The sequence below is a fragment of the Triticum aestivum genome, chromosome 1B, assembly GCF_018294505.1.
Source record: "Triticum aestivum cultivar Chinese Spring chromosome 1B, IWGSC CS RefSeq v2.1, whole genome shotgun sequence".
Lineage (NCBI taxonomy): Eukaryota > Viridiplantae > Streptophyta > Magnoliopsida > Poales > Poaceae > Triticum > Triticum aestivum.
The window spans coordinates 646161595-646183063 of NC_057795.1; the positions used below are offsets into that span (position 1 = coordinate 646161595).

General features: G+C 47.8%; 1 protein-coding gene across 1 annotated transcript; it reads right to left on the reverse strand.

Annotated features, from left to right (window-relative positions):
- Positions 1 to 19098: 19098 nt before the first annotated feature.
- On the reverse strand, positions 19099 to 20679 carry LOC123098369 (probable purine permease 4). The gene has a single exon (XM_044520343.1). The coding sequence runs from the start codon at positions 20644 to 20646 to the stop codon at positions 19450 to 19452; it is 1197 nt and encodes a 398-aa protein (XP_044376278.1). The 5' UTR covers positions 20647 to 20679; the 3' UTR covers positions 19099 to 19449.
- Between the last annotated feature and the right edge of the window lie 790 nt (positions 20680 to 21469).

Below are 21469 nucleotides of genomic sequence, written 5' to 3' on the forward strand. Positions count from 1 at the left end.
GGTTCATCCGATGAGACCATCGAGGAATATGTGGGAGTCAACATGGGTATCCAGATCCCGCTGTTGCTTATTGACTGGAGAGCTGTCTCGGTCATGTCTGCATGATTCCCGAACCCGTAGGGTCTACACACTTAAGGTTCGGTGACGCTAGGGTTGTAGAGATATTAGTATGCGGTAACCTGAAAGTTGTTCGGAGTCCCGGATGAGATCCCGGATGTCACGAGGAGTTCCGGAATGGTCCGGAGGTGAAGAATTGTATATAGGAAGTCCAGTTTCGGCCACCGGGAAAGTTTTGAGGGTCACCGGTATTGTACCGGGACCACCGGAAGGGTCCCGGGGGTCCACCAGGTGGGGCCACCTATCCTGGAGGGCCACGTGGGCTGAAGAGGGAAGGGAATCAGCCCCTGGTGGGCTGGTGCGCCCCCCTTGGGCCTCCCCTGTACCTAGGGTTGGAAACCCTAGGGGTGGGGGCGCCCCACTTGACTTGGGGGGCAAGTCCCCCCTAGGCCGCCCCCCCCCCCTTGAGATGGGATCTCTAGGGGCCAACGCACCCCCTAGGCCCCCTATATAAAGAGGGGGAGAGGGAGGGCAGCCGCACCCTAGTCCCTGGCGCCTCCCTCTCCCCCGTACCATCTCTCCCTCTCGCTGAGCTTGGCAAAGCCCTGTCGAGATCACCGCTGCTTCCACCACCACGCTGTCGTGCTGCTGGATCTCCATCAACCTCTCCTTCCCCCTTGTTGGATTAAGAAGGAGGAGACGTCTTCCCCAACCGTACGTGTGTTGAACGCGGAGGTGTTGTCCGTTAAGCACTAGGATCATCGGTGATTTGGATCACGACGAGTACGACTTCCCCAACCCCGTTCTCTTGAACGCTTCCGCTCGCGATCTACAAGGGTATGTAGATGCACTCCTCTCTCTCGTTGCTAGATGACTCCATAGATTGATCTTGGTGAAGCGTAGAAATTTTTTTTTCTGCAACGTTCCCCAACAGTAATAGGTGACTATAACATGCAAGATCGGATCTAGAACATGGATATAATGGTGATAACATAAACGGTTCAGATCTGAAATCATGGCACCCGGACCCAAAGTGACAAGCATTGAGCATGGCAAAGTCATAGCAACATCAATCTCAGAACATAGTGGATACTAGGGATCAGGCCCTAACAAAACTAACTCGATTACATGATGAATCTCATCCAACTCCTCACCGACCAGCGAGCCTACAAAGGAATTACTCACTCCCGGTGGGGAGCATCATGGAATTGGTGATGGAGAAGTGTCGGTGATGACGAAGATCGAAGATCCCCCTCTCTGGAGCCCCAAACGACTCCAGATCTGGCCTCCCGATGAAGAACAGGAGATGGCGGCGGCTCCATCTCATGAAACACGATAATTCTTTCTCCCTGATTTTTTTCTAGAAAAATAGGATTTTATAGCGTTGGTTTCAGGTTCAGCGGGGCCACCAGGTGGGGACAACCCACCTGGGCGCGCCTGGAGGGGGTGGCGCGCCATGGTGGGTTGTGCCCACCTAGGTGCCCCCCTCCGGTGGTTCTTGGCTCCATAAATTCTATTTTATTGTATAAAAAATCCTCGCAAAGTTTCGTTCCATTCCGAGAACTCTTATTTCTGCACAAAAACAACAACATGGTAGTTCTGCTGAAAACAACATCAGTCCAGGTTAGTTTCATTCAAATCATGCAAATTAGAGTCCAAAACAAGAGGAAAGGCGTTAGGAAAAGTAGATACGACGGAGACGTATCACGGTCTACTTATCACGGGCACAATGACTATGTACTGATCATGCCATGAATAACAACATAACTATGCATTTTTTTATCAATTGCTCAATAGTAATTTGCTCACCCACCGTTTCTTATGATCTTGAGAGAGATCCCTCTAGTGAAAGCTATGGCCCGTAGGTCCATTTAAATCATATTACTAAAACCCTAAATACCTTGCTATAATTTATCTACTTTTATTTAGTTTTGCAATTTATATATCTCCTACTAGCAGAATAAATCCTTGCAATTAACGACTCCAAGGGATTGACAACCCTTTTGCCCGCGTAGGGTGCAAGGATTTGCTCTTGTGTGTGTATGTACTGCTAAAGGTCATTTGCGTGAATATCCTATTGGTTTGATAAACCTTGGTTCTTTACTGAGGGAAATACTTTATGCTACTGTACGACTTCACCCTTCCTCTTCGGGGAAATCCCAACGCATTTCACAAGTAGCGGTGCCTGATGGGCCCATAAGGCCACCCCACGCGGCCAGGGGGCCTGCGTGGCCAGGCCGCATGGAGGCCTCGTGGCTCCCCACTGGCACTTCTTCAGTCCTCCCATCTTCTTATTTTCCATAAAAAATAGCACAAAAATATCACCATGGCAATTCTGCTGAAAACAACGTCATTCTAGCTTAGTTTCATTCAAATCATATAAATTAGAGGGCAAAACAATGTCAAAAGAGGTTGAAAAACTAGATACGTATGACACGATCAGTATAACTTTGAACCATTTATATTGATGTTTCTGTTGGGGAACGTAGTAATTTCAAAAATTTCCTACGCACACGCAAGATCATGGTGATGGCATAGCAACGAGAGGGGAGAGTGTTGTCCACATACCCTCGTAGACCGTAAGAGGAAGCGTTAGCACAATGCAGTTGATGTAGTCGTACGTCTTCACGATCCGACCGATCCAAGCACCAAACGTACGGCACCTCCGAGTTCAGCACACGTTCAGCTTGATGACGATCCCCGGGCTTCGATCCAGCAAAGCTTCGGGGATGAGTTCCGTCAGCACGACGGCGTGGTGACGATGATGATGTTCTACCGGCGCAGGGTTTCGCCTAAACTCCGCGACGATATGACCGAGGTGGAATATGGTGGAGGGGGGCACCGCACACGGTTAAGGAATGATCCGTAGATCAACTTGTGTGTCATGGGGTGCCCCCCTGCCCCCGTATATAAAGGAGCAAGGGGGGAGGAGGCCGGCCCTAGGAGGGGGCGCGCCAAGTGTGGAGTCCTACTAGGACTCCCTAGTCCTAGTAGGATTCCACCTCCCTTGTTGGAGTAGGAGAAGGGGAAAGAGGGGGAGAGGAAGAAGGAAAGGGGGGCTGCGCCCCTTGTCCAATTCGGACCAGAGGGGGGGCGCAGGCCTCCTTCCTTTTGGCCTCTCTCCTCTATTCCCGTATGGCCCAATAAGGCCCATATACTCCCCGGCGAATTCCCGTAACTCTCCGGTACTCCGAAAAATACCCGAATCACTCGGAACCTTTCCGAACTCCGAATATAGTCATCCAATATATCGATCTTTACGTCTCGACCATTTCGAGACTCCTCGTCATGTCCCCTATCTCATCCGGGACTCCGAACTCATTCGGTACATCAAAACTCATAAACTCATAATATAACTGTCATCGAAACCTTAAGCGTGCGGACCCTACGGGTTCGAGAACTATGTAGCATAACCTAGAACTATTCTTGGTCAATAACCAATAGCGGAACCTAGATGCCCATATTGGCTCCTACATATTCTACGAAGATCTTTATCGGTCAAACCGCATAACAACATACTTTGTTCCCTTTGTCATCGGTATGTTACTTGCCCGAGATTCGACCGTCGGTATCCAATACCTAGTTCAATCTCGTTACCGGCAAGTCTCTTTACTCGTTATGTAATGCATCATTCCGTAACTAACTCATTAGCTACATTGCTTGCAAGGCTTATAGTGATGTGCATTACCGAGAGGGCCCAGAGATACCTCTCCGACAATCGGAGTGACAAAACCTAATCTCGAAATACGCCAACCCAACATGTACCTTTGGAGACACCTGTAATACTCCTTTATAATCACCCAGTTACGTTGTGACGTTTGGTAGCACCCAAAGTGTTCCTCCGGTAAACGGGAGTTGCATAATCTCATAGTTACAGGAACATGTATAAGTCATGAAGAAAGCAATAGCAACATACTAAACGATCAAGTGCTAGGCTAACGGAATGGGTCAAGTCAATCACATCATTCTCCTAATGATGTGATCCCGTTAATCAAATGACAACTCATGTCTATGGCTAGGAAACTTAACCATCTTTGATTCACGAGCTAGTCAAGTAGAGGCATACTAGTGACACTATATTTGTCTATGTATTCACACATGTATTATGTTTTCGGTTAATACAATTCTAGGATGAATAATAAACATTTATCATGAAATAAGGAAATAAATAATAACTTTATTATTGCCTCTAGGGCATATTTCCTTCAGTTTCTACAGAAATAACAACAATGAAACATATTAAAAAGGTACAAGAAGGGGAATTTTGGAAGGAAAAATATTTACCACTCTCTTCTCTACAACAATATTAACAATTCACGTAAGTTATTATGATGCATCTGTTGTAGCATGCTCAATTGCATGCGCGACTTTGCATCTTGTGCACTTATTTTTATCATTAATATTTTTGAGATCATGCCACATATGGTAGGGTGTGTTGTTGGTTTATGAGGAGAGATATGTTCTCATAAGTCTCATTGCATGACATTATATACTTTACTGTTGTTAATGTACTCGTGTATTAACCAGTTGCAATCCTGGTTTCACAACAATAGTACGTCCCAAGACATGGAGCCGGTGGAAATTGTCGCGAAGAGTCTAAAGTGTCTTACTAGGAATTTTCTTTCTCGATTTGAGTGGCCAACATGTAAAAGGTTATATGTTGTTCGATTTAGTTTCTTATGTGGCATTCATATGTTTTATCTTGTCACTCATGTTGTTATTATATTGTAACAATTTGCTACCTAGCACTGCCCTACCTTAGTTATGACATTGTAATTACCCACAAATAAATTACGATAGTGATCGTGCATCTATTATGCAAAGATCGAGACTAATAAATCTTATTATCTAAGTAAAAAACATGTTTGTATAGTAAAAAATCAAATGCACGAGAATCTTTTCAAACATTTTGCACATGGCATAAATCAGATTTACTTATTCAGTTATTCATGATTTATGTGTAGTAATTACATGAAAATGTGTGTGCCATCATTATATTGTTTTTTAGAGGTTGATATCGACCCCCAATGCCCAAGCGGTTAGTGTAAAGGCTGCCCTGGAATTGTATGGCACGTCCACTGGCCAAACCTTGAACTATAATAAATTCTCTATATTTTTTGGTCCTGCCTGCCCGGTGACGATACAGGAGCAAGTAAGAGATGTGTTGGGAGTTACAAGTCTGGTATTCGAGGAAAAATATCTGGGCCTTCCAACACCAGAAGGACGTATGTCTAAAGGATGGTTTCAGAACTTGCAAACAAGTCTCACAAAGCGATTGATTTAGTGGGTTGATGGACTCCTTGCCCAGCCAAGTAGAGAGGTTTTAATCAGGTTAGTGGCACAGGCCTTGCCGACATACATTATGGGTGTCTTCAAGTCACCATACTCAGTGTGCGATGATCTCACAAGAATGGTTAGGAACTTTTATTGGGGTTCTAAGAAAGGAAGAAGGAAGGTCCACTGGAGAGGTTGGGACTATCTATTACAGCCCAAGGCTAAAGGAGGTGCAGGATTCCGTGACTTTCGATTATTCAATCAAGCACTGTTGGCACGCCAAGCCTGGAGGTTGCTATCCAAACCAGATAGCTTATGCGCCCAAGTGCTAAAGGCTAGATATTATCCTCAAGGTAATCTAGTAGATATGGTCTTCTCAGGCAATGCTTCCTCATCATGGCAAGCTATTAGTCACGGTCTAGATCTTTTGAAGAAAGGTCTAATATGGAGGGTTGGGAATGGAAAGAGTATTAGAGTGTGGAGAGATAATTGGATACCGAGGCCTTACTCATACAAACCTGTGTCTATCCAAGGCCGGTGTCGTATCCACTTTGTGACGGACCTGCTGAACGACAATAGCTCGTGGAACGTGGAACTGCTGTAGCAATACTTCATACCAGCTGATGTTGACGAGATTTTGAAGATACGGGCGTCACCGAGACTTAGGGAAGATGTTATTTCATGGGGCCCGGGGAGGCTAGGAGTTTTCACAGTGAAATCAGCTTATGCCATGGCTTTTGACGAAATTCACAGGGGGTCCTCGGAAGCATCAAGCAGTTCGCCGGATGGTAGCAGGACATGCTGGAAGTTTATATGGAAGTGCAATGTGTTGGAAATATGCCCTAGAGGCAATAATGAAAGGATTATTATTATATTTCCTTGTTCATGATAATTGTCTTTTATTCATGCTATAATTGTATTATCCGGAAATCGTAATACACGTGTGAATACATAGACCACAATATGTCCCTAGTGAGCCTCTAGTTGACTAGCTCGTTGATCAACAGATAGTCATGGTTTCCTGACTATGGACATTGGATGTCATTGATAACGGGATCACATCATTAGGAGAATGATGTGATGGACAAGACCCAATCCTGAGCATAGCACAAGATCGTGTAGTTCGTTTTACTAGAGCTTTTCCAATGTCAAGTATCTTTTCCTTAGACCATGAGATCGTTTAACTCCCGGATACCGTAGGAGTGCTTTGGGTGTACCAAACGTCACAACGTAACTGGGTGGCTATAAAGGTGCACTATAGGTATCTCCGAAAGTGTCTGTTGGGTTGACACGGATCGAGACTGGGATTTGTCACTCCGTATGACGGAGAGGTATCTCTGGGCCCACTTGGTAATGCATCATCATAATGAGCTCAAAGTGGCCGAGTGTCTGGTCACGGGATCATGCATTACGGTACGAGTAAAGTGACTTGCCGGTAACGAGATTGAACAAGGTATTGGGATACCGACGATTGAATCTCGGGCAAGTAACGTACTGATTGACAAAGGGAATTGTATGCGGGGTTGCTTAAATCCTCGACATCGTGGTTCATTCGATGAGATCATCGACGAGTATGTGGGAGCCAACATGGGTATCCAGATCCCAATGTTGGTTATTGACCGGAGAGCCGTCTCGGTCATGTCTACATGTCTCCCAAACCCGTAGGGTCTACACACTTAAGGTTCGGTGATGCTAGGGTTGTATGAATATGAGTATGCAGCAAACTGAAAGTTGTTTGGAATCCCGGATGAGATCCCGGATGTCACGAGGAGTTCCGGAATGGTCCGGAGGTAAAGAATTATATATGGGAAGTCGAGTTTCGGCCATCGGGAAAGTTTTGGGGGGTCACCGGTATTGTACCGGGACCACCGGAAGGGTCCCGGGGGTCCACCGGGTGGGGCCACCCATCCCGGAGGGCCCCATGGGATGAAGTGGGAGGGGAACCAGCCCCTGGTGGGCTGGTGCGCCCCCCTGGGCCCCCCTCTGCGCCTAGGGTTGGGAACCCTAGGGGAGGGGGCGCCTCCACTTGCCTTGGGGGGCAAGTCTCCCCCCTTGGCCGCCACCCCCCCAGGAGATCCCATCTCCTAGGGCCGGCGCCCCCCCTGGGGTCCCTATATAAAGAGGGGGGTGGGAGGGCAGCCGCACCCTGACATCTGGCCCCTCCCTACCCCCGTTGCTACACCTCCTCCTCCCGTAGTCGCTTGGCGAAGCCCTGACGGAACCCTGCTGCATCCACCACCACGCTGTCGTGCTGCTGGATCTTCATCAACCTCTCCTTTCCCCTTGCTGGATGAAGAAGGAGGAGATGTCACGCTGACCGTACGTGTGTTGAATGCGGAGGTGCCATCCGTTCGGCGCTAGGGTCTCCGGTAATTTGGATCACGACGAGTACGACTCCCTCAACCCCGTTCTCTTGAACGCTTCCGCTCGCGATCTACAAGGGTATGTAGATGCACTCCTCTCTCTCGTTGCTAGATGAACTCATAGATTGATCTTGGTGAACGTAGGAAATTTTTCATTTTATGCAACGTTCCCCAACAGTGGCATCATGAGCTAGGTCTATGCGTAGTTCTCTATTGCACGAGTAGAACACACATCTGTTGTGGCGTAGATGTTGTCAACTTTCTTGCCACTACTAGTCTTATTTTTCTTCAGTGGTATTGTGGGATGAAGCGGCCTGGACCGACCTTACACGTACGCTTACGTGAGACAGGTTCCACCGACTGACATGCACTAGTTGCATAAGGTGGCTAGCGGGTGTCTGTCTCTCCCACTTTAGTTGGAGCGGATTCGATGAAAAGGGTCCTTATGAAGGGTAAATAGAAGTTGACAAATCATGTTGTGGTTATTCGTAGGTAAGAAAACGTTCTTGCTAAAACCCTATTGCAGCCACGTAAAAGATGCAACAACAATTAGAGGACGTCTAACTTGTTTTTGCAGCAATTGCTTTGTGATATGATATGGCCAAAAGTTGTGATGAATGATGAGTGATATATTGTGATGTATGAGATCATGTTCTTGTAATAGGAATCACGACTTGCATGTCGATGAGTATGACAACCGGCAGGAGCCATAGGAGTTGTCTTAATTATTGTATGACCTGCGTGTCAATGATTTAACGCCATGTAATTACTTTACTTTATTGCTAAACCATTAGCCATAGTAGTAGAAGTAATAGTTGGTGAGCAACTTCATCGAGACATGATGATGGAGATCATGATGATGGAGATCATGGTGTCATGCTGGTGATGAAGATGATCATGGAGCCCCGAAGATGGAGATCAAAGGAGCTATATGATATTGGCCATATCAGGCCAACTCCACTGCGCGACCCCAAACGGATGTCCGTTTTGTCCGGATTCTGTCCGTTTGGGTAGCGATTTGGGGTCGTGTCCGGGCCTGTCCTGGGATGCGGTGGCCGTGCGCCGAGCGCGTGGCCGCATCCATTTGCCCCATCCTGTCCGTCAGGGCCAAAAATGCCCAAATTGCATCAAAACTAGTTTCCAACCCAAATATTTGTCTGAAAATTAAAATAGTTTTGCAACTCAACTGAAATTGTCTTTAATAAAATAGTTTTACAACCAAATCGAAATTGTCTTGACTGAACCTAAATTGGACCAATACATCTATTGGTTGCCAATGTGATCCCAGACGTGCTCAACCAAGTCATTTTGAAGATTCAAATGAGTGTGCCAATCACGCATCTCACGGTGGAATTGGACAAACTGTTCAAATGTGGTCGGGTCTTGGTGCAGGGGCTCAATATTTTCACCTTGATAATCAAATCCTTGGTCGAAGATACTCTCATCACGCTCGTCCTCGACGATCATGTTGTGCATAATCACACAAGCAGTCATCACCTCCCAAAGCTTCCTTTCATCCCATGACAGTGCAGGGTTTTGAACGATACCCCACCGGGATTGAAGCACACCAAAAGCACGTTCTACATCCTTTCTAACACTCTCTTGCATTTGGGCAAATCTCTTTCTCTTCTCACCTTGGGGTTTCGAGATTGTCTTCACAAAAGTTGACCATTGAGGATATATACCATCTGCTAGATAGTATCCCTTGTTGTACTGGTGGCCGTTGATCTCAAAGTTGATAGGTGGGGAGTGGCCTTCTGCAAGCCTTGCGAAGACTGGAGAGCGTTGCAGCATGTTGATATCATTGTGTGAACCTGCCATGCCGAAAAAAGAATGCCATATCCAAAGATCTTGCGATGCCACCGCTTCTAATATGACAGTGCACCCGTTAACATGTCCCTTGTACTGGCCCTGCCAAGCAAATGGACAGGTCTTCCACTCCCAATGCATACAATCTATGCTGCCAAGCATGCCTGGAAAGCCTCTAGCTGCGTTGGTCGCCAACAATCTCTCTGTATCAGCGGCAGTTGGCTGTCTCAAGTACTCTGGGCCAAACACCTCGATCACGGCCTGGCAAAACTTGTACATTGACATCAGACATGTTGTCTCACTCATACGCACATACTCGTCCACCAGATCGCCTGGAATACCATATGCAAGCATGCGGATGGCCACGGTGCATTTCTGATAAGAGGAGAACCCAAGCTTGCCAAGGGCATCCGCCTTGCACTCGAAGTATGGGTCATGAGCAACCACTCCCTCTCGGATACGATTGAACACATGCCTTGGCATACGAAAACGGCGACGAAATTTATCCTGCTTGAAGAGCGGGGTGTTGGCAAAGTAATCGGCATAAAGCAGGGCGTGGCCTCTCTCCCTGTTGCGGTTCAGGTTGGGAGCACGGCCAGGGAGTGACCCCCTGTACCGAGGAAGCTGCCGTTGAATATGGTCGTGAACAACCAGTGCAGCCACCACAAGATCTTCATCATCCGACGACGAATCGTCCGACGAACAAAGGAAGTGATGAAAGAAAAACTCGTCTCCACTGTCCATAACTTTGATGGCAAAAAGTCGAACACCTTCCGGTCGTGGTGGCGAAGAGGCCGCGATGATCACTCGATGCAGCAGGGATGGTTGCCAGCCAGCTACTGGCCGCTCTGGAGATCTCGTCGGAATCCGCCTTGAAGAGCGGTCACCGGCGGTCGTGTCCCCTCCGCCACCGGCAAGGACGGCAACGGCCAAACCTCCCCCAATAGACGACCAAAACTACGGCGAAAGCGCGGGCGTGGTGGCGGCCATGTCGAGACGTAGTTTGGTATGGACGGCGCGGGGCTGCGCGGTGAGGAGGTGGCCGGAGAATAGAGGCGGCGCCGGCGGCGGGCGGGGCGGGGAGAGAGGGTGAAGCGTTGGGAGCGGAGGGACTGCTAGTGTCCCCGACAGGCGGGCCACGGGGGGGACAAGGGCGTGCGTCGCGGCCGTCCGCGCGCTTCCGTTTCACCCCAAACCGAGCGCAAGTTTGGGCCGGGGATGGGTCGAAAACGGATGGAATCCGGACATTTGTCCGTTTGAGGCCGCGCGCTGGGCCGCCTCTTTTGTCCCTTTTACCCCAAACGGACGGGGCCGGACAGGATAGGGTCGCGCGGTGGAGTTGGCCTCATGTCAGTACTATATAATTGCATGTGATGTTTATTATGTTTATGCATCTTGTTACTTAGAACAACAGTAGTAAATAAGATGATCCCTTATAATAATTTCAAGAAAGTGTTCCCCCTAACTGTGCGCCGTTGCTAAAGTTCGTCGTTTCGAAGCACCACGTGATGATCGGATGTGATAGATTCTTACGTTCACATATAACGGGTGTAAGACAGTTTTACACATGCAAAAACACTTAGGGTTAACTTGACGAGCCTAGCATGTACAGACATGGCCTCGGAACATAGAGGCCGAAAGGTCGAACATGAGTCGTATGGAAGATACGATCAACATGGAGATGTTCACCGATGATGACTAGTCCGTCTCACGTGATGATCGGACACGGCCTAGTCGACTCGGATCATGTAACACTTAGATGACTAGAGGGATGTCAAATCTAAGTGGGAGTTTATTAAATAATTGGATTAGATGAACTTAATTATCATGAACTTAGTCTAAAATCTTTGCAAAAAATGTCTTGTTGATCAAATGGCCAACGCTCATGTCAACATGAACTTCAACACGTTCCTAGAGAAAACCAAGCTGAAAGATGATGGAAGCAACTATATGGACTGGGTCCGGAACCTGAGGATCATCCTCATAGCTGCCAAGAAAGTATATGTCCTAGAAGGACCGCTAGGTGAAGCACCCATCCCAGAGAACCAAGACGTTATGAACTCTTGGCAGTCACGTGCTGATGATTACTCCCTCGTTCAGTGCGGCATGCTTTACAGCTTAGAACCGGGGCTCCAAAAGCGTTTTGAGCAACACGGAGCATATGAGATGTTCGAGGAGCTGAAAATGGTTTTCCAAGCTCATGCCCCGGGTCGAGAGATATGAAGTCTCCGACAAGTTCTATAGTTGTAAGATGGAGGAAAATAGTTCTGTCAATGAGCACATACTCAAAATGTCTGGGTTGCACAACCGCCTGTCCCAGCTAGACATTAACCTCCCGGACGAGGCAGACATTGACAGAATCCTTCAGTCGCTCCCACCGAGCTACAAGAGCTTTGTGATGAACTACAATATGCAGGGGATGGTGAAAACTATTCCTGAAGTATTTTCAATGCTGAAGTCGGCAGAGGTAGAAATCAAGAAAGAACATCAAGTGTTGATGGTCAATAAAACCACCAAGTTCAAGAAGGGCAAGGGTAAGAAGAACTTCAAGAAGGACGGCAAGGATGTTGCCGCGCCCGGTAAGCCAGTTGCAGGGAAGAAATCAAAGAATGGACCCAAGCCTGAGACTGGGTGCTTTTATTGCAAAGGGAAGGGTCACTGGAAGCGGAACTGCCCCAAATACTTAGCAGACAAGAAGGCCGGCAACACTAAAGGTATATTTGATATACATGTAATTAATGTGTACCTTACCAGTACTCGTAGTAACTCCTGGGTATTTGATACCGGTGCCGTTGCTCATATTTGTAACTCACAGCAGGAGATGCGGAATAAGCGGAGACTGGCGAAGGACGAGGTGACGATGCGCGTCGGGAATGGTTCCAAGGTCGATGTGATCGTCGTCGGCACGCTACCTCTACATTTACCTACGGGATTAGTTTTAAACCCCAATAATTGTTATTTAGTGCCAAGTTTGAGCATGAACATTGTATCTGGATCTCGTTTAATGCGAGATGGCTACTCATTTAAATCCGAGAATAATGGTTGTTCTATTTATATGAGAGATATGTTTTATGGTCATGCCCCGATGGTCAATGGTTTATTTTTGATGAATCTCGAACGTAATGTTACACATATTCATAGTGTGAATACCAAAAGATGTAAAGTTGATAACGATAGTCCCACATACTTGTGGCACTGTCGCCTTGGTCACATTGGTGTCAAGCGCATGAAGAAGCTCCATGCTGATGGACTTTTAGAGTCTCTCGATTATGAATCATTTGACACATGCGAACCATGCCTCATGGGCAAAATGACCAAGACTCCGTTCTCCGGAACAATGGAGCGAGCGACCAACTTATTGGAAATCATACATACTGATGTGTGTGGTCCAATGAGCGTTGAGGCTCGCAGAGGATATCGTTATGTTCTCACTCTCACTGATGACTTGAGTAGACATGGGTATGTCTACTTGATGAAACACAAGTCTGAGACCTTTCAAAAGTTCAAGGAATTTCAGAATGAGGTAGAGAATCAACGTGATCGAAAAATAAAGTTCTTACGATCAGATCGTGGAGGAGAATATTTAAGTCACAAATTTGGTACGCACTTAAGAAAATGTGGAATCGTTTCACAACTCACGCCGCCTGGAACACCTCAGCGTAATGGTGTGTTCGAACGTCATAATCGCACTCTATTGGATATGGTGCGATCTATGATGTCTCTTACCAATTTACCGCTATCATTTTGGGGATATGGTCTAGAGACAACTACATTCACTTTAAATAGGGCTCCGTCTAAATCTGTTGAGACGACACCGTATGAATTATGGTTTGGGAAGAAACCTAAGCTGTCGTTTCTAAAAGTTTGGGGATGCGATGCTTATGTCAAGAAACTTCAACCTGAAAATCTCGAACCCAAGTCGAAAAAATGCGTCTTCATAGGATACCCTAAGGAAACCATTGGGTATACCTTCTACCTTAGATCCGAAGGCAAGATCTTTGTTGCCAAGAACGGATCCTTTCTGGAAAAGGAGTTTCTCTCGAAAGGAGTAAGTGGGAGGAAAGTAGAACTCGATGAAGTACTACCTCTTGAACCGGAAGGTAGTGTAGCTCAGGGAAATGTTCCTGTGGTGCCTACACCAACTGGAGAGGAAATTAATGATGATGATCAAGGTACTTCGGATCAAGTTGCTACTGAACTTCGTAGGTCCACAAGGACACGTTCCACACCAGAGTGGTATGGCAACCCTGTCCTGGAAATAATGTTGTTAGACAACGGTGAACCTTCGAACTATGAAGAAGCGATGGCGGGCCCAGATTCCAACAAATGGCTTGAAGCCATGCAATCCGAGATAGAATCCATGTATGAAAACAAAGTATGGACTTTGACAGACTTGCCCGATGATCGGCGAGCGATAGAAAACAAATGGATCTTTAAGAAGAAGACGGACACGGATGGTAATATTACCATCTATAAAGCTCGACTTGTCGCTAAGGGTTATCGGCAAGTTCAAGGGGTTGACTACGATGAGACTTTCTCTCCCGTAGCGAAGCTGAAGTCCGTCCGAATCATGTTAACAATTGCCGCATACTATGATTATGAGATATGGCAGATGGGTGTCGAAACGGCATTACTTAACAGTTATCTTAAGGAAGAACTGTATATGATGCAGCCGGAGGGTTTTGTCGATCCTAAGAATGCTAACAAGGTATGCAAGCTCCAGCGATCCATTTATGGGCTGGTGCAAGCATCTCGGAGTTGGAACATTCGCTTTGATGAGATGATCAAAGCGTTTGGGTTTATGCAGACTTATGGAGAAGCCTGCGTTTACAAGAAAGTGAGTGGGAGCTCTGTAGCATTTCTCATATTATATGTAGATGACATACTGTTGATGGGAAATGATATAGAACTTTTGGACAACATTAAGACCTACTTGAATAAGTGTTTTTCAATGAAGGACCTTGGAGAAGCTGCTTACATATTAGGCATCAAGATCTATAGGGATAGGTCGAGATGCCTCATAGGTCTTTCACAAAGCACATACCTTGATAAGATATTGAAGAAGTTCAAAATGGATCAGTCCAAGAAAGGGTTCTTGCCTATATTGCAAGGTGTGAGATTGAGCTCGGCTCAATGCCCGACCACGGCAAAAGATAAATAAGAGATGAGTGGCATCCCCTATGCCTCAGCCATAGGATCTATTATGTATGTCATGTTGTGTACCAGACCTGATGTAAACCTTGTCGTAAGTTTGGTAGGAAGGTACCAAAGTAACCCCGGCAAGGAAGACTGGACAGCGGTCAAGAATATCCTGAAGTACCTAAAAAGGACAAAGGACATGTTTCTCGTTTATGGAGGTGACGAAGAGCTCGTCGTAAAGGGTTACGTCGACGCAAGCTTCGACACAGATCTGGATGACTATAAGTCACAAACCGGATACGTGTATATGTTGAATCGTGGAGCAGTAAGCTGGTGCAGTTGCAAGCAGAGCGTCGTGGCGGGATCTACATGTGAAGCGGAGTACATGGCAGCCTCGGAGGCAGCGCATGAAGCAATATGGATGAAGGAGTTCATCATCGACCTAGTAGTCATACCCAATGCGTCGGGGCCAATCACTCTCTTCTGTGACAACACTGGAGCTATTGCCCTTGCCAAGGAGCCCAGGTTTCACAAGAAGACCAGGCACATCAAGAGTCGTTTCAACTCCATCCGTGAAAATGTTCAAGATGGAGACATAGATATTTGCAAAGTACATACGGATCTGAATGTCGCAGATCCGTTGACTAAACCTCTTCCGCGAGCAAAACATGATCAACACCAGAACTCTATGGGTGTTCCATTCATCACAATGTAACTAGATTATTGACTCTAGTGCAAGTGGGAGACTGTTGGAAATATGCCCTAGAGGCAATAATAAAAGGATTATTATTATATTTCCTTGTTCATGATAATTGTCTTTTATTCATGCTATAATTGTATTATCCGGAAATCGTAATACACGTTTGAATACATAGACCACAATATGTCCCTAGTGAGCCTCTAGTTGACTAGCTCGTTGATCAACAGATAGTCATGGTTTCCTGACTATGGACATTGGATGTCATTGATAACGGGATCACATCATTAGGAGAATGATGTGATGGACAAGACCCAATCCTGATCATAGCACAAGATCGTGTAGTTCGTTTTGCTAGAGCTTTTCCAATGTCAAGTATCTTTTCCTTAGACCATGAGATCGTGTAACTCCCGGATACCGTAGGAGTGCTTTGGGTGTACCAAATGTCACAATGTAACTGGGTGGCTATAAAGGTGCACTACAGGTATCTCCGAAAGTGTCTGTTGGGTTGACACGGATCGAGACTGGGATTTGTCACTCCGTATGACGGAGAGGTATCTCTGGGCCCACTCGGTAATGCATCATCATAATGAGCTCAAAGTGACCGAGTGTCTGGTCACGGGATCATGCATTACGGTACGAGTAAAGTGACTTGCCTGTAACGAGATTGAACAAGGTATTGGGATACCGACGATCGAATCTCGGGCAAGTAACGTACCGATTGACAAAGGGAATTGTATACGGGGTTGCTTAAATCCTCGACATCGTGGTTCATCCGATGAGATCATCGAGGAGTATGTGGGAGCCAACACGGGTATCCAGATCCCGCTGTTGGTTATTGACCGGAGAGCCGTCTCGGTCATGTCTACATGTCTCCCGAACCCGTAGGGTCTACACACTTAAGGTTCAGTGACGCTAGGGTTGTATGAATATGAGTATGCAGCAAACCGAAAGTTGTTCGGAGTCCCGGATGAGATCCCAGATGTCACGAGGAGTTCCGGAATGGTTCGGAGGTAAAGAATTATATATGAGAAGTCGAGTTTCGGCCATCGGGAAAGTTTCGGGGGGTCACCGGTATTGTACTGGGACCACCGGAAGGGTCCCGGGGGTCCATCGGGTGGGGCCACCCATCCCGGAGGGCCCCATGGGCTGAAGTGGGAGGGGAACCAGCCCCTGGTGGGCTGGTGCGCCCCCCCCCTGGGCCCCCCTCTGCGCCTAGGGTTGGGAACCCTAGGGGAGGGGGCGCCTCCACTTGCCTTGGGGGGCAAGTCTCCCCCCTTGGCCGCCGCCCCCCTAGGAGATCCCATCTCCTAGGGCCGGCGCCCCCCCCCCCCCCCCCCGGGGTCCCTATATAAAGAGGGGGGTGGGAGAGCAGCCGCACCCTGACATCTGGCGCCTCCCTACCCCCCTTGCTACACCTCCTCCTCCCGTAGTCGCTTGGCGAAGCCCTGCCGGAACCCTGCTGCATCCACCACCACGCCACCGTGCTGCTGGATCTTCATCAACCTCTCCTTTCCCGTTGCTGGATCAAGAAGGAGGAGACGTCACGCTGACCATACATGTGTTGAACGCGGAGGTACCGTCCGTTCGGCGCTAGGATCTCTGGTGATTTGGATCACGACGAGTACGACTCCCTCAACCCCGTTCTCTTGAACGCTTCCGCTCGCGATCTACAAGGGTATGTACATGCACTCCTCTCTCTCTCGTTGCTAGATGAACTCATAGATTGATCTTGGTGAACGTAGGAAATTTTTTATTTTATGCAACGTTCCCCAACACAATGTTCCCCCCACTGTACGTAATTTTGCCTGGAGACTGTCGATTGATTCTCTTCCGACGTGGAAAAATAAGCATAAGATTGGTCTCGAAACATCTAGCAGATGTCCTGTTTGTGGCATGGAAGAGGAAGATAATTATCACCCGTTTCTGAGATGTGAACTTTATCTAGCCATGTCCAAGGTGTGGTGTATACCAGCAATTGAATCGCTGCTACCTTTTGGGAACGAGTGGCTACTCCAGGCCCTTGCTCCCCTTAATGACATTCAGAGAAGCATGTTGGTGCTAATCTTCTGGAGAAGCTGGTACGTGAGGAACGAGATAACACATTACAAACCACCACCGCCCATGGTCGTCTCAGTAAAATTTCTACAGGACTATTTGGATGTCTTGTTCTGTATCAAATTCAATTCCCACATGGACCCGGTTAAAGGGAAGTACAGCATAAACTTTGACCAAGGCGCTGTATTGCATGCATGTGCTCCTGTCCTTGAAACGTCATGGAAACCGCCCCAACAAGGTTGGGCAAAGCTTAATACGGACGGGTCTTACTCATCGGATGGTGGCGCGGGAGCTGGGATGATTCTACATAATGTTGATGGTTCTGTTGTGTTTTCATCCTGCAGATCTTTGTTCTCGTGTAGAGACGCCCTAGAAGCTGAGTTGTGTGCATGTATGGAAGGATTATCATTCGCAATTCAACGATCGGATCTTCCGATTGAAGTTGAGATGGACTTGAGTACGGCGGTGCAGATGATTTCCTGTGGCGAGATGGACCGCTCAATTTATGCTTCCTTGGTTGGTGAAATTAAATTCCTGTTAAGTCTTGTATTACTCATGTCCCTCGCTGTCAAAATAAAGCGAGTGATGGTCTAGCTAATTTTGCTAGAATAGAGGGCCGGACTATGACTTGGATTGGTTCGGGGCCTGAGGATGTTTTGAAGTTTGTCCTAGATGATTGTAAGGACCTGATAAGTGAGTAATACAAGTATTATTCCCGCAAAAAAAAAATATCGACCCCCATCACATTTCAAACAACCGATTGCCACAAGTCCTTAAAAAGAAAGGGTGTCATGCCAAAAAAGAAACAACGAAGCCATTTAACAAGACCCTATTGAGTAAATCATCCCTCATAGCCAAATGTCAAATCCGATGACTGTAACTAGAGATTAATTTGCAGAGATGCTAATGTTGGTTATTTTGTTATGTTACATCGATCATGAGAAATAAGTGAATTCATGTAGTGTTTGACACTTATATCACTGATGGTAAGACCTGGGGACCCTCATATTAGTGGGTATTATTCTTATTAAGTCAAGAAAGAAGATATGCAGGTGTATTTCTGTAGAAACAAATATAGAGATGCACAACTGTTGTCTAAATATAAGCGATGTTAGTTTACAGGGCGACAAATGTTGGTTCTTTGGTCATCTAACGACGAGCATGGGAAACAAGTGAATTCCAGTGATAGCAGCTCGAAACGGCGGTAATGCCTTCTGTTGCTGCTCTGAAGATGCCACCTATAGGAACCCGCATAGTTCTTCGTAATTTCTATAAAGTAAAAACTAAAGATATGCAAATATATGTTTATTTCTAGACTATTAGAAGCAAATATGCAAGTGTACTACTGATGTCTAAGGAGTCTTGCTACACACACGATGCAGTTGGACGATGCACAGACGATGGATTAAATCTGGCCGGACAAACGTTGATTGAGAAGGGCGTCGGCCGCTGGATTTACGTGTCGTGCATAGATCGGTCACTTGTGTCGTGCATGGAGCAATTTCGATGTCTAAGATAAGTGATGGTGCATACCAATAATAGATACATCATGGGGAAATGCAATGCAGGAATGTACACACAGTATAAGGATAAGGAGCCATGGCATGACAACAAGGGGGGAAATGATTACACAGTTTCAGAGCAGGCCAGTTAGCTAGCTCGCTAACTAGGTAAACAAATCAGGAAAAAAACTACCATATCGATCTCAAGAAAAGATATATATGAATGGCATGTCCCTGTTGATGGTACTACATTAATGTGCAAGTTTTCCACACACCCATGCAAGTGCAACATGCACAAGATACATAGCAGCCCACCAAACAAGCATCCATCATCATCACCACACCATTCTTGTCTGTAAACACAACTCATGGCCTAGTCGATGTAACATGCATGCCACGTCTACACCTAATGCATCATCTATCCTGCCACTTTGCTTTCTGGCGGTACTACGCACCAAGAAAATTTCAGTTTCCATTGCTATTGTCGCAATGCACTTATCGATCACATGGTTCACGCGCACCCACTGTGGCTGGCGCTGCCTCGTTTGCTTCAAACGGTTTCGGCGGCGGCGGCAGTGAGGCTCTTGTGCAAGCTCTCGCCGTCGTCACGGGCGCCGGGGAGGGTGGTGTCCTCGTCCTGATCATCGTCGGCTTTCTTCTTGATCTTGGTGTACTCGCCGTAGAGGTAGGAGGAAAGGCCCCAGACGCAGAGCGCGGTAGCGACGGCCTTCTCGGCGCCGAACGGGTCGCCGAACACCACGACGCCCCCAATGACATTGGCCGTGAGCACCGCCGCCATGCACACGCCGCTGTGGAGCGACGACGTCAGGTAGATCACGCCGGCGGTGCCCATGAAGCACGCCTGCCATGTCACGACCAACGTTGCCACCACGACCCAGTAAACGGCCGTGGACCCCTTCCAGTGGGCCACGTCGTTGGCGAAGCCGCCGGTCGCCGCGAGCCCGATCGCTGCCAGGACGGACGCCATGGCCTGCATCACTGCCTGCACCTCCACCGCCAGGATGAACCCGCCGGAGACCGCCTCCCGGTACAGCAGCTCCATGACCGGCAGGTATGCAGAGAAGAGCCCTGCGGCGCCGAGCGTGACGACGAAGCCGATGATGTACCCCTTCCGGTCCGGGCTCTCGCCGGCGTCGCCCGACCGGAGGGCGAGGAGCACGGAGCAGAGCGTCATGAGCACGACGGCGTTGAGGTTGACGAAGGTGAGCGGGTGGCGGACGATGGCGACGGCGAGGACGAGCGTGAAGGCGAGCTGCGTGGAGAGCAGCAGCGACGAGGTGGACACGGGCAGGAGCGAGGAGCTGTAGGAGAAGAGAAGGTTGTTGACGCCCATGAGCCCGCCGATGACGAGGCACACGGCCAGGAACCGCCGCGAGAACCAAAGAAACGGCCGCGGCACGGAGGCGGGGCGGCCGGCGAGGAGCACCGCGACCACCAGCGTCGGGAACCCCGCCGACTGCACCAGCGTGACCACCCACTTGTTCTGCCCGCCGTGCGCGAAGTAGAACCGGGACAGCAGGCTCGAGGCCACCGACCCGACCAGCAGCGCCGCGTAGTTCACCATCAGGAGCACCGCCGACCTGCGGCGCCGCGGCGGCACCGGAGCCGAGGAGATCGCCATTGCCGCGCGCTCTATCGACGCCGTCGTCAAAGGGAGTGAGTAGTAGGCAACAATCGATGGCGACGGAGATGGAGATGGGCGTCGCGGTTTGTGTGTAGGCGGCATGTATGTATATCGGGTAGCAGCGGGGCGATTTTGTGGTTGGCGACCGGAGGCAAGGAGATAAAGGATGCTCATTGCGTAGTGTGTGGAGAATTCAGGGAAGGTTTTTCACGGCGCGGCCTCTTCCGTTTCTCTGCTTTCCTTGGTGGCTGGATGTGAAAAAGTAGGCGTCAGTTATCATACGTTACTAGTGTTATTTTGGCACTAACTGATCACGGCAAAACTGGGAAATTACTCATGTGAACAGATGATTACAAGATAGAGATATCTAGATCATGAAGGGGTAACCATGGACGAGACTTGCGTGCGCCCATTTGTGCTTCCGCTTACGTGGGTTGATTCGATTGGAACAAAATAAGACTCGGACCCACCTCGTTAAAATCAGGGGATGATTATATTAGGAAGGAAAGGGGGGGGGGGGGGGGGGGGGACAGCGGTAGGATGAAGTGGGAACACGGATGGTAGCATGGGGAGGGAGCAAGCAAGCCGGATCTGGGTAACCATCACCTAGAAATATATATTATTTCGAGAAGACCAGGAAATGATTAATGTGCTCTTATTCTTCAAAATAATAATTTTTTAATGGGTTCTTTTGCATGTACTGTTTTCAAAATAATAATTTTATTTCGAAATGCATGATGCATTCATTCAGTGATCAAAGCTTGGAACAAAATCTTTTTGTTTTTTGAAGTTAGCTTGGAACCAAATCGATCGATATCTTGCAGTGTATAGCTTAGCTTTTTAACTTATTTGATTGATGGATTGATTGTTGGTCCATGGGGGCAGAAAATCCATATTATTGATCATGAATCAGTTAATGCAGAAC

Bases quoted from the DNA above. Each gene is read 5' to 3' on its own strand.
- LOC123098369 (XM_044520343.1), bottom strand. From the start codon at position 20,646: ATGCCGCCTACACACAAACCGCGACGCCCATCTCCATCTCCGTCGCCA.